The sequence below is a fragment of the Halichoerus grypus genome, chromosome 11, assembly GCF_964656455.1.
Source record: "Halichoerus grypus chromosome 11, mHalGry1.hap1.1, whole genome shotgun sequence".
NCBI lineage: Eukaryota > Metazoa > Chordata > Mammalia > Carnivora > Phocidae > Halichoerus > Halichoerus grypus.
Genome location: NC_135722.1, coordinates 12248048 through 12260841, shown reverse-complemented (window position 1 = coordinate 12260841; position 12794 = coordinate 12248048). Strand labels below are relative to the sequence as shown.

The following is a 12794-nucleotide window of genomic DNA, read 5'->3' as shown; positions in this document are numbered from 1 at the left end:
CGACTGGGAAAACACATAAGGGCTATGTCAGCAGCCAAATGGATGTCCTTTCTTGTCTTTGCATCTTTTTTTGATCAAGGGTGGAAATACGTTAATAAGGCCAAGTCCAAGAGTCCCAGAAAGCCAGAGTTGAAAGGACTCTTGGGGAACATCGGGCTCAATGTATTTGGGAAGAGGCCTAGAGGGGAAGGTGCTTGCTAAAAGTTATTTGCAGCCAGTGAACTCTGGGGCTTGAGACCTGGTCTTTCTGAATAAAAAATATTTCCTAAAATTACCCAAAAATGCCATAGTAATGTACTGCTGTTCCCAGTCCCACTGGATGACCTGGAATCTTTCGGATGAATGCTGATTATTCATTAACCATCAAGGGCACAGATAGACTATGTACACATGGCAATGGGCTCCTTTTCAGCCGAAATGATTTCCCTATTGACTGTCCCTGCTCACTCGGCGCAGTGTGTGGGAGACACGTTCAGCATGATAACCCCATCATAATGTCATTGATGGAGAAAGTGAGGTGAAGATCTGTTTCCAGGGGAATAGAATAGCATCCCATAGTGGTGTTTTTTTTTTTTTTTTTTTTAAGATTTTATTTATTCATTTGGGGGAGAGGCAGAGGGAGAGGGAGAAGCAGGCTTCCCGCTGAGCTGGGAGCCCGACATGGGGCTCCATCCCAGGACCTGGAGACCATGACCTGAGCAGAAGACAGATGCTCAACCATCTGAGCCACCCAGGCGCCGCCCCCCCCCATAGTGGTGTTTTAAAATAGTAAGTTGAATCTGAGAATGGAAATCATCTATACCTACTGGCTTAACTATCGGGGCTGAGAGAAGTGACTTCCGACAACAACATGACCTAACTAATTGTTCCAGGAAATTCAGCCAAGGAAGATATGGCCATAAACCAAGAAATAACTTCACTGTTTGCTTCGTGAAATTCCTGCAAACCAATTTATCTAAACAAATAGTTTGCTCCTCTGGGCAAACAGCTCTCCTATTAGGACAGTAGATTACTCGCCCAGGGAAATAATCTTCTCAACAAACAATGGTTTACTTCTCGAGATTTGCTTTCAGGCCCTGTCTTCCCTGTACCTGCCAGCCCTAAACTATAATGTCACAAATTTTGTCCAGTCCTAATGTGCTCCCTAATTTATAAGATCCACTTTAGGGGCACCTGACTGGCTCAATGGGAAGAGCATGTGACTCTTGATCTCAGGGTTGTGAGTTCAAGCCCTGTGTTGGGCTCCATGCTGGGTGTGGAGCCTACTTAAAACAAATAGAAAAACTTAAAAAAAAAAAAAGATCCACCTTAAACCACTTGGGTCCGGACGCCCAAACTCTGTAAATATCTTCCACTGATTTCCTCCTTTTGAGATACTAAGATTCTGTGTACTGTCTTACTATAGTAGGTCTCATAAACTTAGCTTTGAGCAACAGGTGTTTGGTGATCTTTTGAAGAGTGATCAGTTGATAATCTATCAATCTATTCTTTACCCAGGGTTACTGTTCTTTGAGAGCATTTTGCTTCTTTTTTCTATTCTTTTCATCTCTTCTCTTCTCTTCTCTTCTCTTCTCTTCTCTTCTCTTCTCTTCTCTTCTCTTCTTCTCTTCTCTTCTCTTCTCTTCTCTTCTCTTCTCTTCTCTTCTCTTCTCTTCTCTTCTCCTCTCCTCTCCTCTCCTCTTCTTCTCTTCTCCTCTCCTCTCCTCTCCTCTTCTCTTCTCTTCTCTTCTTCTCTTCTCTTCTCCTCTCCTCTCCTCTCCTCTTCTCTTCTCTTTCTTCTCCCCTCCCCTCCCTTCCCCTACCCTCCCCTTCCTTCCCTTCCCCTCCCTTTCCTTTCCTTCCCTTCCCTTCCATTCCCTGCCCTCCTTTTTTGAGGCCCTTTTGCTTCCTGTTTTGGCTCCTTGATAATTGGGCAGAATAGTAGAGTTACATTGCCTTGTGGCGGTTACCTTGTCAGTGTATCTTTTATGAGTACACAGATTCACTGTGCTGCCAAGAGGGTTCAGATTTCATGTGAAAGTCAGGACCGGAAGAGACCTTACATAGATCATATTTTCTAAATACCTCTTTTTGCACAAGGAATAATTGGGGTTCTGGGACAAGAGATCCTTCTCTGATTTGGAGGAGAGATGCTAAAGTTAGCTACTTTAAGCAACATCACTCCTTCTCCAAGCCCCCAATTTTTGATGAATCAAAGAATCACTGCAGTCCACTCTTGAAGCCAACCTGGACTGACCATGGAAGAAAAAGTGCCTTCATTCTTTGTTGTGAATCACAGAGAAAACCCTACTCTAGCATGAAGATGGAACCCAGGAAGGGGTGGAGGGCGAGGTAACTGGCTTAGGGAATTGGGGCTTTCTTTGGTGGCAAGAGGGCTGGGGCCAAGGCAGGGGCACCAAGGGTCCTTTCATGTCCTAATTCTTTCTGCCTTTTCTATCCCATTTCTTTTTTCCTGTTCCAAGAGACCAAGGTCATACAGTTTTGTGTGACAGAGCCAGGATCCAGGCTGGGTCGGGCTGTCTTCAAATGCTTTTCAGGTGCTCGGTAGGAACAGTAAAGTCTGTTTACTGTGGACTTGGTTCACCCCAGGAATCATCATGAGTCAAGACACTATGGAATAAGTAGAAAGCTGGGCCCTGGTGGGAAATATGGGAGCAGCTCCTTGGAATTTTTGGAAGCAGTAGAAATATAAACGTGTTGCATAATTTCCTGCAAAAATCCAAGGGGTTTTAGCACTAGAGTAGAGCCTAGGCTTTGAAATCAGCTGGTCTTGGGTCTACCAATTATGACCTATATTTGACCTTAGAGTTCTTGGACTCTGAGTTTCCTCATACGTGAAATAAGCATAACCTACTCACAGATTTGTCCTGAGGGTTAAATGAAGTAGTGTGTATGATGTGCCTCCCAGAATGCCTGGGGCATAATATATGTTCAATAGATGTTAGCTATTAATTATCATTATTGAGAAAATGCCTTCTTTGGGTAGCAGTAGTGTTTTGTTAGGCCCAGGCCTTATGGAGTAATGACAACTTGTCATCTTTTCATCATCTGCTGCCCCAAAGCCTAAAATCCAAAGAGGAATATGCCTTCATCCCTATGTCCTGATTAAGTACCCAGCACTGTGCCAGGCTCCGTGGGGATGAAATGACGTCTGAGGCTGGGCTCTTGCTTCCACATGCCTATGGTTCAGCTGGGGAGGCGAGTAACGGTGGTGAGCAGAGTCTGTGGGAGTGTAACTCTGTGGGGATAATTCTGCACTGTCCCAACAAATGTGCTTGTATCTGGACTGGTGAGGGGACAGGTGCTGGAAAAGAGTATACTTCGCCGCAGGCTCTCAAGTGCTGCCTTTGGCCACTGTCTCCTATCTGGGAATAGAGATGTGGGAGAGAGGCCAACGGCAGGTAGCAGGATTCGAGAGGAGGGGGCTTCAAAGGAAGCTCAACTCCATATAAATTTTGCGCATAAGCAGAAGTCTGGAGGGATCCCGACACACCCCTTTCCTCTGAGTCTGGCTCCTCTCAAGCTAGGTTTGACGTCCCCCTGGCCTTAAGGACAAGAAAGCCAATATTTGTCTTGCCCTCAGGGCACCACCTCTTGGTCTAACTTCATGGCTGACCCTGATTTCACTCATGATGCTGCTTTACTTATTTTGACCCACGTCTTGAAATCTTATCCTCCTCTCCTGGTATTTGACCCTTGGCTCATCCTTGGTTTGGAGTCAGCACTCTGCTCAGCACGATCTGATAACTTGGCCTGGCTCTGACCTGCCCCAGGACTGCAGGGTCCAGCCCGTCACGAGAGCCTGGCTGAGCATGATGTGAATCCCGTGGTGCCACCGAAGAGGGAGAAGATGGGAAGAAGAAAGGCACAGACAGAGAGCTCTGCTTTGGGCTTCAGGGAATGCCTCCTTCAGAAGGTGACTAGGATGCCGTGATGGGGAGGAGGCTGAGTGGAAGGAAGGAAGAGAATGCCCACCCCCCCGGCCTTGGCAATGTCAGCACAAGTAAGCAGGTGGCTGGGCAGAGGTGCAGGTCACAGAAGAAGTGATGAATGATGCTGGGGCCACAGAGGAGCAAAAGGAAGCTGGCATTTTGTGTGACCACATCACTGATACCAGCAGCCAATGCCCCTTTCATGCCCAGAGTGGATGATGCCAGGGGAAGTGGGGAAACCGTATCAAATGAGCATCGATTCAACAGCGTACTTCGAGCTAGGGTTTTTTTTGTCATTTGAGTATTTAAGCTTCACACAACTTTCTTGTTTACAAATGATGCCAGATTGTATGTTGTAAAACCAGATTTAGACATCAGTCCTGTCTGATTCTAGAACCCATTAACTTCTGTTTCATCTTATGTTCTCACGAGTCTCCATTTCTCTGGCCCAGCATTGCTGGTTCACAGGGAAAGAGAAGGAAATTTGGGAGCGTGACCGGGTGGCCTAGGAGGTAGTTTCGTTCCCTGTAGGTCTGGGCTGAGTCTGGGGCCCTGTGATGTCTCGGCAGGTTCTGGGCCTGCGGAAAAGGGGATCAGGCCGTGGAGTGGCAGAAGAGGGGCTGGGGCAGGCCTGACAGCTCGCTGTATTTCTCTCCTCGCCGACAACTGTGGTTCTTCGCCAGTGGACCCCGCCAGCCTCGTTGTTCTGTGATTTCTGGCCTCACCAAACTGTCTCCCCAGCATAGAAATAATAAGGGAGATAAAATAATAAGATAGCACAGGTCGGAGAAATGATTCAGTGTAAGGATGACTAATTACAACAGCTAAGTTGTGCTGAACGTTAATTAAGGACCCGATGGCGTTCTCAGTGCTTTACAGATGTTAAATCTTTAATCCTCACGAACCACCTTATGAGGTAATTAGTATCGACATACTCATTTTTCAGACAAAGAGACCAAGGTCATATAGCTTTGTGTGACGGAGCCGGGATCCAGGCCGGGTCGGGCTGTCTTCAAATGCCATGGTCTGAACCTCCAGGATAGGCAGCCTCTCTCAGGGAAAATGACAATGAGACAAGACTGCACAGGCGTAGAGACCAAGCCTGATGGAGCCCCATAGAGAACCCCACAAGGTTTGGGGACTAAATTCAAAATAATTCAAGGACAACCCATTAGGGGTTATTTCAGTTTTTTTTTTTGTTTTTTGTTTTTAACTGTATAAGAAAGCTCCTTAAAATGTAGTATCTTAAAACTACAACACTTTGTTACGTTTCACAATTCTGTGGGTTAGGAATTTGGGTAGGCTTGGGGCAAACTGGTCTCCTCCTCCACGTGGTGTGGACTGAGATCGCACACACAACTGCATGCACCTGGCCCGGGGCTGTCCCGGAAGGCCAAGGCTTCTCGCAACATCTGGTGCTTAATGCTCTTCCATATGGCCTTTCCACATGGCTAGCGGGGCTTCCTCCCAGCCCGGTGGTCTTAGGGTAGGCTTCCAAGATGGAAGAAGTGGACACCAGCAGTCCTCTTCAAGGCTGGGCCTGCAGTTGGCATGTTGTTACTTCTGCTCTGTGTCATGGGTCATAGCAAGCCGCAAGTGGGGTTGCCCGATAAAATACATGGTGCCCATTTAAATCTGATGAACAAATTCGGATAGACAAAATAAAATATTTTTTAGTATAAATCATGCAATATTAGGACATATTTATGCTTAAAAATTATTTGTTGTTTGTCTCAAATTCGATTTTAACTAGACACTCGTATTTTTATCCCAACCTTGATGGGAGGGGTGGCGTGTCATTCAGAGAAGTAAGGAATCAGTGGTGGCCATCCTTAGAAATCCAACATCGCAGGGGTCCATGGAATACGTCCCAAAAGGTGGAGATGATATAGCATAGTGGTTAAACCTGACACTCCAGAGTCTGAGTTTCAACCCTGTGATTTATGTAATCTGAGACAAGTGATGTCAACCCATCTGTGACTCAGTTTCTTTCTTTTTTAAAAAATATTTTATTTACTTATTTGAGAGAGAGAGAAAACAAGAGACAGAGCATGAGTTGGGGAGAGGGGCAGAGGGAGAAGCAAACTCCCTGCTGAGTGGGGAGCCCCAGGCGGGGCTGGATCCCAGGACCCCAGGATCATGACTTGAGCCAAAGGCGGACCCTTAACTGACTGAGCCACCCAGGCACCCTATGACTCAGTTTCTTTATCTTAAAAATGGGGCTATAGTAGTTTGTGTCTCATGGGGGTAGATGGGAGGATTTTATGAGATTAAAATAAAATTCCTGACATACAGCAGGTATTTGATAAACGTTTGTTATCATTAAGGCAGGATTTCAAGCGAGGATCTGGCTAACGTTCCAGTCCTACCTAGTCGGGGAGCCAAGGGCAAAGAGTGGTCCCTCCGAGGGTCACGCCTAAGGTGGGCACCTTATCTAACACTGTCAGAGAGCTGTACTGGCAGAGAGCTCGGTTGTACTGGCAGAGAGCTCGGTTGTACATTGGTACTTTCCTTAGGCTTGTCCTGGAAACAAGCCAGCACACACATCCGACATGCGCCCCTGAACCCCTGCCCCCCACTAGTACGGTTTTATTCCTTTCCTGAGGTTTTAGTCATGCTGGGGCCCTGTGATCTGACATGCATAAAGCACAGAAGATGGGCACCCAGGAAGAAACATAAAGGACAAGCTGCAGAGTTTACCACGAAACCAATATTGGGTTAAAGAAGTTAAGGCTGAGAAATCGGGGCTTTCAGGAAAACTACTGGCAAGATCCTTCCAACCCGCGCTGCCTGGGAAATGAAGGTATCTTCAGGCTCCTTGACACGCGGAAACAACTGGAGCCATGAGGAAGAAGGGGAAAGCAGCTCTACTTATCTATTTTGCCTTTTCCACATTTGTGAGCCGCTGTTAGCCCCATGGCAGATGCGCAATCACGAGCTGGGGCCTCTGATGGCAGGTGGATGGAGAGCATTTAGCTAATATGTGAGCTGGATTTAACCATGAATTTTGATGGCCACACCACACCAAGTGAAAAGTCTTGTTGACAGAAAGAGGTACTAGGGGATGGTTTCCCCAGGGAGCTCTGCTACCCATACTTGGGCACAATGTCTGAGCACAACGTCCGATGGAAACCCTAAGAAGACTGGAAAGATCTCATCCTGCCCAGAGATCCCTTCTCTAGTCCTCCTTCCCGCTAAGTCACAATTTGCTGCTAACACCTGCAGGCCTTGCTCACATCACTTATTTACAGGTACATTGTAAACTGAGTGATTGGGTTACTTTTATAAAGAATTGTAGATTTGAGGGGCTCCAGGGTGGCTCAGTCGGTCGAGCGTCCGACTCTTGATTTCAGCTCAGGTCATGACCTCAGGGTCCTGGGACTGAGCCCTGTGTCGGGCTCCACACTCAGTGTGGAGTCTGCTTAAGATCCTCTCTCTCTCTCTCTCCCTCTGCCCTTCTTCCCCACTCGTGCGCATTCTCTCTCTCTCAAATAAATAAATAAATCTTTAAAAAAAACTAGAATTGCAGTTTTGAACTTAAAAGCACAAGCAAGTAGAACAGTGAAGTGTGCTGTTGGGTACAATAATAATACAATACCCACGGGGGGCGCCTGGGTGGCTCAGTCGTTAAGCATCTGCCCTCAGCTCAGGTCATGATCCCAGGATCCTGGGATCGAGCCCCACATCAGGCTCCCTGCTCTGCAGGAAGCCTGCTTCTCCCTCCCCCCTCCCCCTGCTTGTGTTCCCTCTCTCTCTGTGTGTCTCTCTGTCAAATAAATAAATAAAATCTTTAAAAAAAAAAAAAATACAATACCCATGGGAAACTACACTGTTCAGACCCTGAGGTCATGCTTTAGACATGTTGTTCATTGGGCAGCATCTCACAGATTTATGGGCATAGAATTTTCTGGCTGGTAATGACTGGTGGACTGGCCTTGGAAACTCAGTCTCTCAAATTATGACAAACATCATGCTTTATTTTAGAGAAGAATGGGATTCTAAGATTGACTGGTGCCCTCCATTGAGCAAACCTATCTTTAGAGAGCTTATACGAACACTGTCCCTGAGCCAGGCTTGTGTCCCGTCTATCTCAGCTTCTTGGGGCTGGTGGCGTTTCTGTGAGGTCCTGGAGAGGGTAGGGATGAAACTGTGTGTATGACACTCTGGGGTTGGGGTGGGGACAATGCTCAGTATCTTGACCTGTGGAGAAGGCAGGGCAACCACCTGGCAGGATCCATGAGTCTTCTGGAGGGTGTCTGCCCATCTGCCCCTTCTGTAATACTAGTCACCTCTGACCAGGCCCAGTTGGAGGTATCTTGGACTGCCTTGGATTCTTTCTCCCAGGGAAGGCCTTGCTCACTTGCATCTGGCTCCTTCCATCCTGTGCCAAGTTATCCCTGGATGTGATGCCTGGAGAGACGTCCCGCCTGGTGAGTGACAGCACTCAGCACTGGAGAGCTTGAGTGTTCCGCTGGGGATCCCAATGCTCGGGCTGCCTCCCTACATGGTTACAGTGTCCCTCCCCCAAGGGCCTCTTAAGGTTAGTTTAAATGAGTTTGAGAGCCTTGGGAACCAGAGGAACATCGAAGAGATTCGAAGTGACTTAACCCCTTTTCCATTTGTAAACACGTAGGCTTCGGCCATCACATCTCTATTGCACGCGGGACAGGTGGAAGCCCAGCAAGGCTAAGTAACTTTTGTCGGGTGACGGAGCGAGTCCCCGCCAACAATAACCGTTTGCTCAATGTCCAGTCCTTGCTGGCTGTGGTCTGCAGTGGCCCGGTGCCTCAGCTGCCCGGCCAGGACCACAAACCGGTCTTCCTTCCAGCACCTGTGGCTGGATCTGTCCCTCCACCTGACCTTTGGCTTCACTTCCACCCAGTAGAAAGTTCCACATCTTCAGGTACTGAGTGGGTTCTGGGTGGTCTCAAGACGTAGTGTAACTCAAATGCTCTTGAGAGAGGTAACACTTTGACTTAATTTCCAGCCAACATTCCAATGCCTCCTATTGGGTTCTGCGCCCGATGGTTTTAGTTGAGGGAAGAGGGGAGGAGACATTTGGACAGGGAGGTGTGCGTGGGGCTGAAGGGGCTGGGTGCCTGTCTCCTAGCAAACTTCGCCATGTCCTCAGCTGCTTCTGCTCTCCCCTCTCTGCCCTGTATTCCCTCCGTTCCTCATAGGCCACCCTGTAATCCATTTCTGGGAAGCCTGTTTACTTTGTAGTCTGTGACTGGGTTGCCCAGGACCATGGGGTGAGCGTGCTCAGGAATTGCTGACATTAGGAGCAGAGTGTGAGCTTACCAGGGCAATGAAGGAGGGGCTGACACCCCAGTGTCTCTGTTCCTGGGTCCTCTGGGTCTCCTTGGTCCTAAGGGAAATTATTATTCGAAGGAAAGTTTTCTGTTAAGCAAATGGCTTATTTTCATGAAAAGACTGCAGTTCTTAAACTGCTGAGTCTGGGATGGAGTGTTGGGATGGTGGGGGGGGGGGACCAGCTGGGGCCTGCTGTATTCTTAGTGCGTGTGATTGTTAACTTACGTGTCACCTTGACTGGGCTCAGGGATGTGGGCATCTCTGGTAAAAGGGATGCTAAAACGTTACTTCTGGCTATGTCTGAGCGGGGTTTCCAGATAAGATTAGCATTTGAATTGGTAGACTGAGTAAAGATTACCCTCACTAATGTGGGTGGGCCTCATACAAATCCATTTAGGGCCTCAGTAGAACAAAAAGGCAGGAGGACGAATTTGCCCTTTTGGCTGGAGTTGGAACATCCATCTCCTCCTATCCTCAGACATCAGTGGGCTTGGTTCTTCGGCTTTTGGACTCCCACCAGGAGTAACACCATCAGCCCCCAGTTTTCAGACCTTTTGATTTAGACCGAATTACACCACCAGCTTTGCTGGTTCTCTGCCTGCAGATGGCAGATGGTGGGACTTCTCAGCCTCCATAATTGCATGAGCCAATTCCTATAATAAATCTCATCTATCTATCTATCTATCTATCTATCTATCTATCTATCTATCATCTATCATCTTTCTATCTATCATCATCTAATCTATCATGTTCTATTGGTTCTGTTTCTCTGGAGAGCCCTAATACAGTATGTTAAGAAAAATGACCCTAAACCATAAATTAAGCCAAGAGATGATTTCAGTACCATCACTGAGCATTGATCAACAGTTCACCCATGCATTATTCAATTTTCTAAGAATATGTTGTTTCACTTCGATAATTATGAAGTTACAGGTGAACATGGAGGTTTCTTCTGGAAGAGATGCAGTTGTTTTTGGTTCCCTGTAAGAAGCAAGCCCAGCTGTGTTGGCTCAGCCCAGTCTGCCTAAAGCTCCCCTTCTCCCCTCCCACCAGGCTCTATGATGGTCAGATTTTGTTTCTCTCTCCTCCCTATTTATACCATCCACATTTCTGGCCCCATGCTTTCCCCCCTTCCTGGATGATGTGTAGGCCAAAGTAAATCATTTAGGAATTTAGGATTTAGGAATTTGGAGCTAGAGGTAACCAGGAAAAACATAAACCATTTACATCCTATCCTCTGCTACCTCAGATTCTCCAGACAGGCAGAAATACAGACATTTTAGCACACATGAGACAGGGTTCAAGCCAATTTTATTTGACTCTCAGAAAGATAGTAAACCTCAGTTGACATCTGGATTTCACAATAAATTTCACCTCTTTCTTTCCCTCTAAAGTTAGTAAGATTGATTTCTGTTACAATAAAAAAGGTTTTTTCTAAGACATAAAGATAATTTGATCTTGACTGAAAAGAGCTCTATGGACTTTCAGCTTTTTATTTTGTTTAAATTGGCGATTTATAGAGAAATAATAGCTCATTATTGCTGTAGCACACATTCTGGTCCCTGGCTAGTTATAATGGAGATTTCTGTAGCTGGGGCTCCATTCAGCCCCACAAAGTCAAATGATCACTATCTCCTTCCTATACTCAAATATCACATGGACCATTTCTCCAATATCACAGAAGGGCAATATCCCCTATATAACCTTTTAGGTCGCTGTGGCATTCAGTGCTCCTTTCTATATTTGAGAACTCTCACAGATAGGAGGAAGACAGAATCGGACTCCCACTCTGGGACCACTGAAGGCGGTCCTAGGGCTCTGTAAGGTAGAAGTGGACGTAGCATGTCAGGGGGTGTAACATATCCGTGCTGAATGTGGTATATTGATGGGTGTACAATAGGGATGTTGCCAAACAGGTGGATGTTCCTGACTCTGGCTTGAACTTCAGGGAATGATGGGAAGGCATAGGAACAGTTGGAGATGAGATGTGGTTGGATGCTATAAGGATGGTAGAGGCTAGTGTCAGTGGCTTTGTCCTGCAGCTGAGCCGTGCTGAATGCTCAGGGGCAGCAGTGCTGGCCATAGCAATGGGGAACGCTCAAAGGTGATGCTCCCAGTGGGGCAACCTGCACAGACCACAGACCACAGGCAGGCGTTCAGCTGTGTTTGGCCATTCTTGGTTCCTGTCCCAGCTGGGATCTCTAGGCTTCTCTTCTATTTTATGAGCTCCCAGATACCTTTCTAACAAATTCCTTTTCTGCTTAAGTTAAGAACCCTAATTTGTACAGCGGCCTTGACACCTTTATTCCTAGGCTGTAGACCGGGGGGTTCAGCATGGGGATCACAATGGTGTAGAACACAGAGAGGGCCTTGTTATAGGCTGAAGCACTTTCTGGGTTGGGTTGGACATATACAAAGAACACAGACCCGTAGAAGAGGGAGAGGGCAGTGAGGTGGGAGGCACAAGTGGAGAAAGCTTTGCTCTGGGCCTCCAGGGACCTCATCCTACAGATAGTGATCAGGATGTAGGTGTAAGAGACCGAGATGGCTGACACTGTGGGGACAGTAACCAAAGCAGAAAAGAAGAGCAGGATGACGTTGGCTAAAGTGGTGTCTGAGCAGGCCAGTTGGAGCACGGGGGGGGGGGGGGGGGGGATGTCACAGAAGAAGTGATCAATGATGTTGGGACCCCAGTAGGGCAAGATGAAGGCATTCCCTGTCTGCACAGCTGAAATGGACACCCCCACAGCATAGGTGCCCACCACCAGCTGGATGCACAAGCACTTGGACATGATGGTGTGGTAGAGGACAGGGTAGCAGATGGCCACAAATTGGCCATAGGCCATGATGGCCAAGAGCAGGCACTCCCCTGTGCCATGGAGGATCATGAAGGCCATCTGGACCACAGAGCCCGCAAATGAGATGGACTGGTCCACGGTGAGGAAGCTGGTCAGCAGCCTGGGGGTGAACACGGAGGAATTGCAGATGTCTAGGAAGGAGAGCACGCTCAGGAGGAAGTACATGGGGGTGTGGAGGGCGGAGCTGGTACGGATCAGGTCTATCATGCCCAGGTTGCCCACGGGTGTCACAGCGTAGATCAGCAGGAAGACGCCAAAGAGATGTTTTTGGTCGGCCTGGTCTGTGAGGCCCAGCAGGATGAATCTCGTCAGCATGGTGTGATCCTGCCCCGATGTCATTCCGCTGGTGTGTCACACACAGGACAACAGCCAAGGGTAAGAGAAACAGGAATGTTAACATTCTCATCAAAGAGGTAGCCTTTAACATCTCCTACCACCGAAGAGCTCATGTATCTCCGAGTGGCAGACTTGTCCCCAAACTCCACATCAATCCCATCCTGTCACACTCACGCTGAGGTTCTGAGGGTTCTCTGTCCCCCTTAGGAAGACGTCTACTTTCCTCTGCTTCCACATCACGTGTGTTCTGTGCCACCTCCATGCTATCCTGCTCTCAGTTTGCAATTCTGAACCATTTACTTCTACAAACACACTGAGCTATTGCAAATGGCTATGCCTTTTCAAATTCTATATT

The 12794-nt window shown here is 47.6% G+C and overlaps 1 protein-coding gene across 1 annotated transcript; it reads right to left on the bottom strand.

The window, feature by feature from the left end:
- Positions 1 to 11506: 11506 nt before the first annotated feature.
- LOC118525701 (olfactory receptor 5G9-like) lies at positions 11507 to 12442 on the bottom strand. Its single transcript, XM_078059147.1, has one exon. The coding sequence runs from the start codon at positions 12440 to 12442 to the stop codon at positions 11507 to 11509; it is 936 nt and encodes a 311-aa protein (XP_077915273.1).
- Between the last annotated feature and the right edge of the window lie 352 nt (positions 12443 to 12794).

Bases quoted from the DNA above. Each gene is read 5' to 3' on its own strand.
- LOC118525701 (XM_078059147.1), bottom strand. From the start codon at position 12,442: ATGACATCGGGGCAGGATCACACCATGCTGACGAGATTCATCCTGCTG.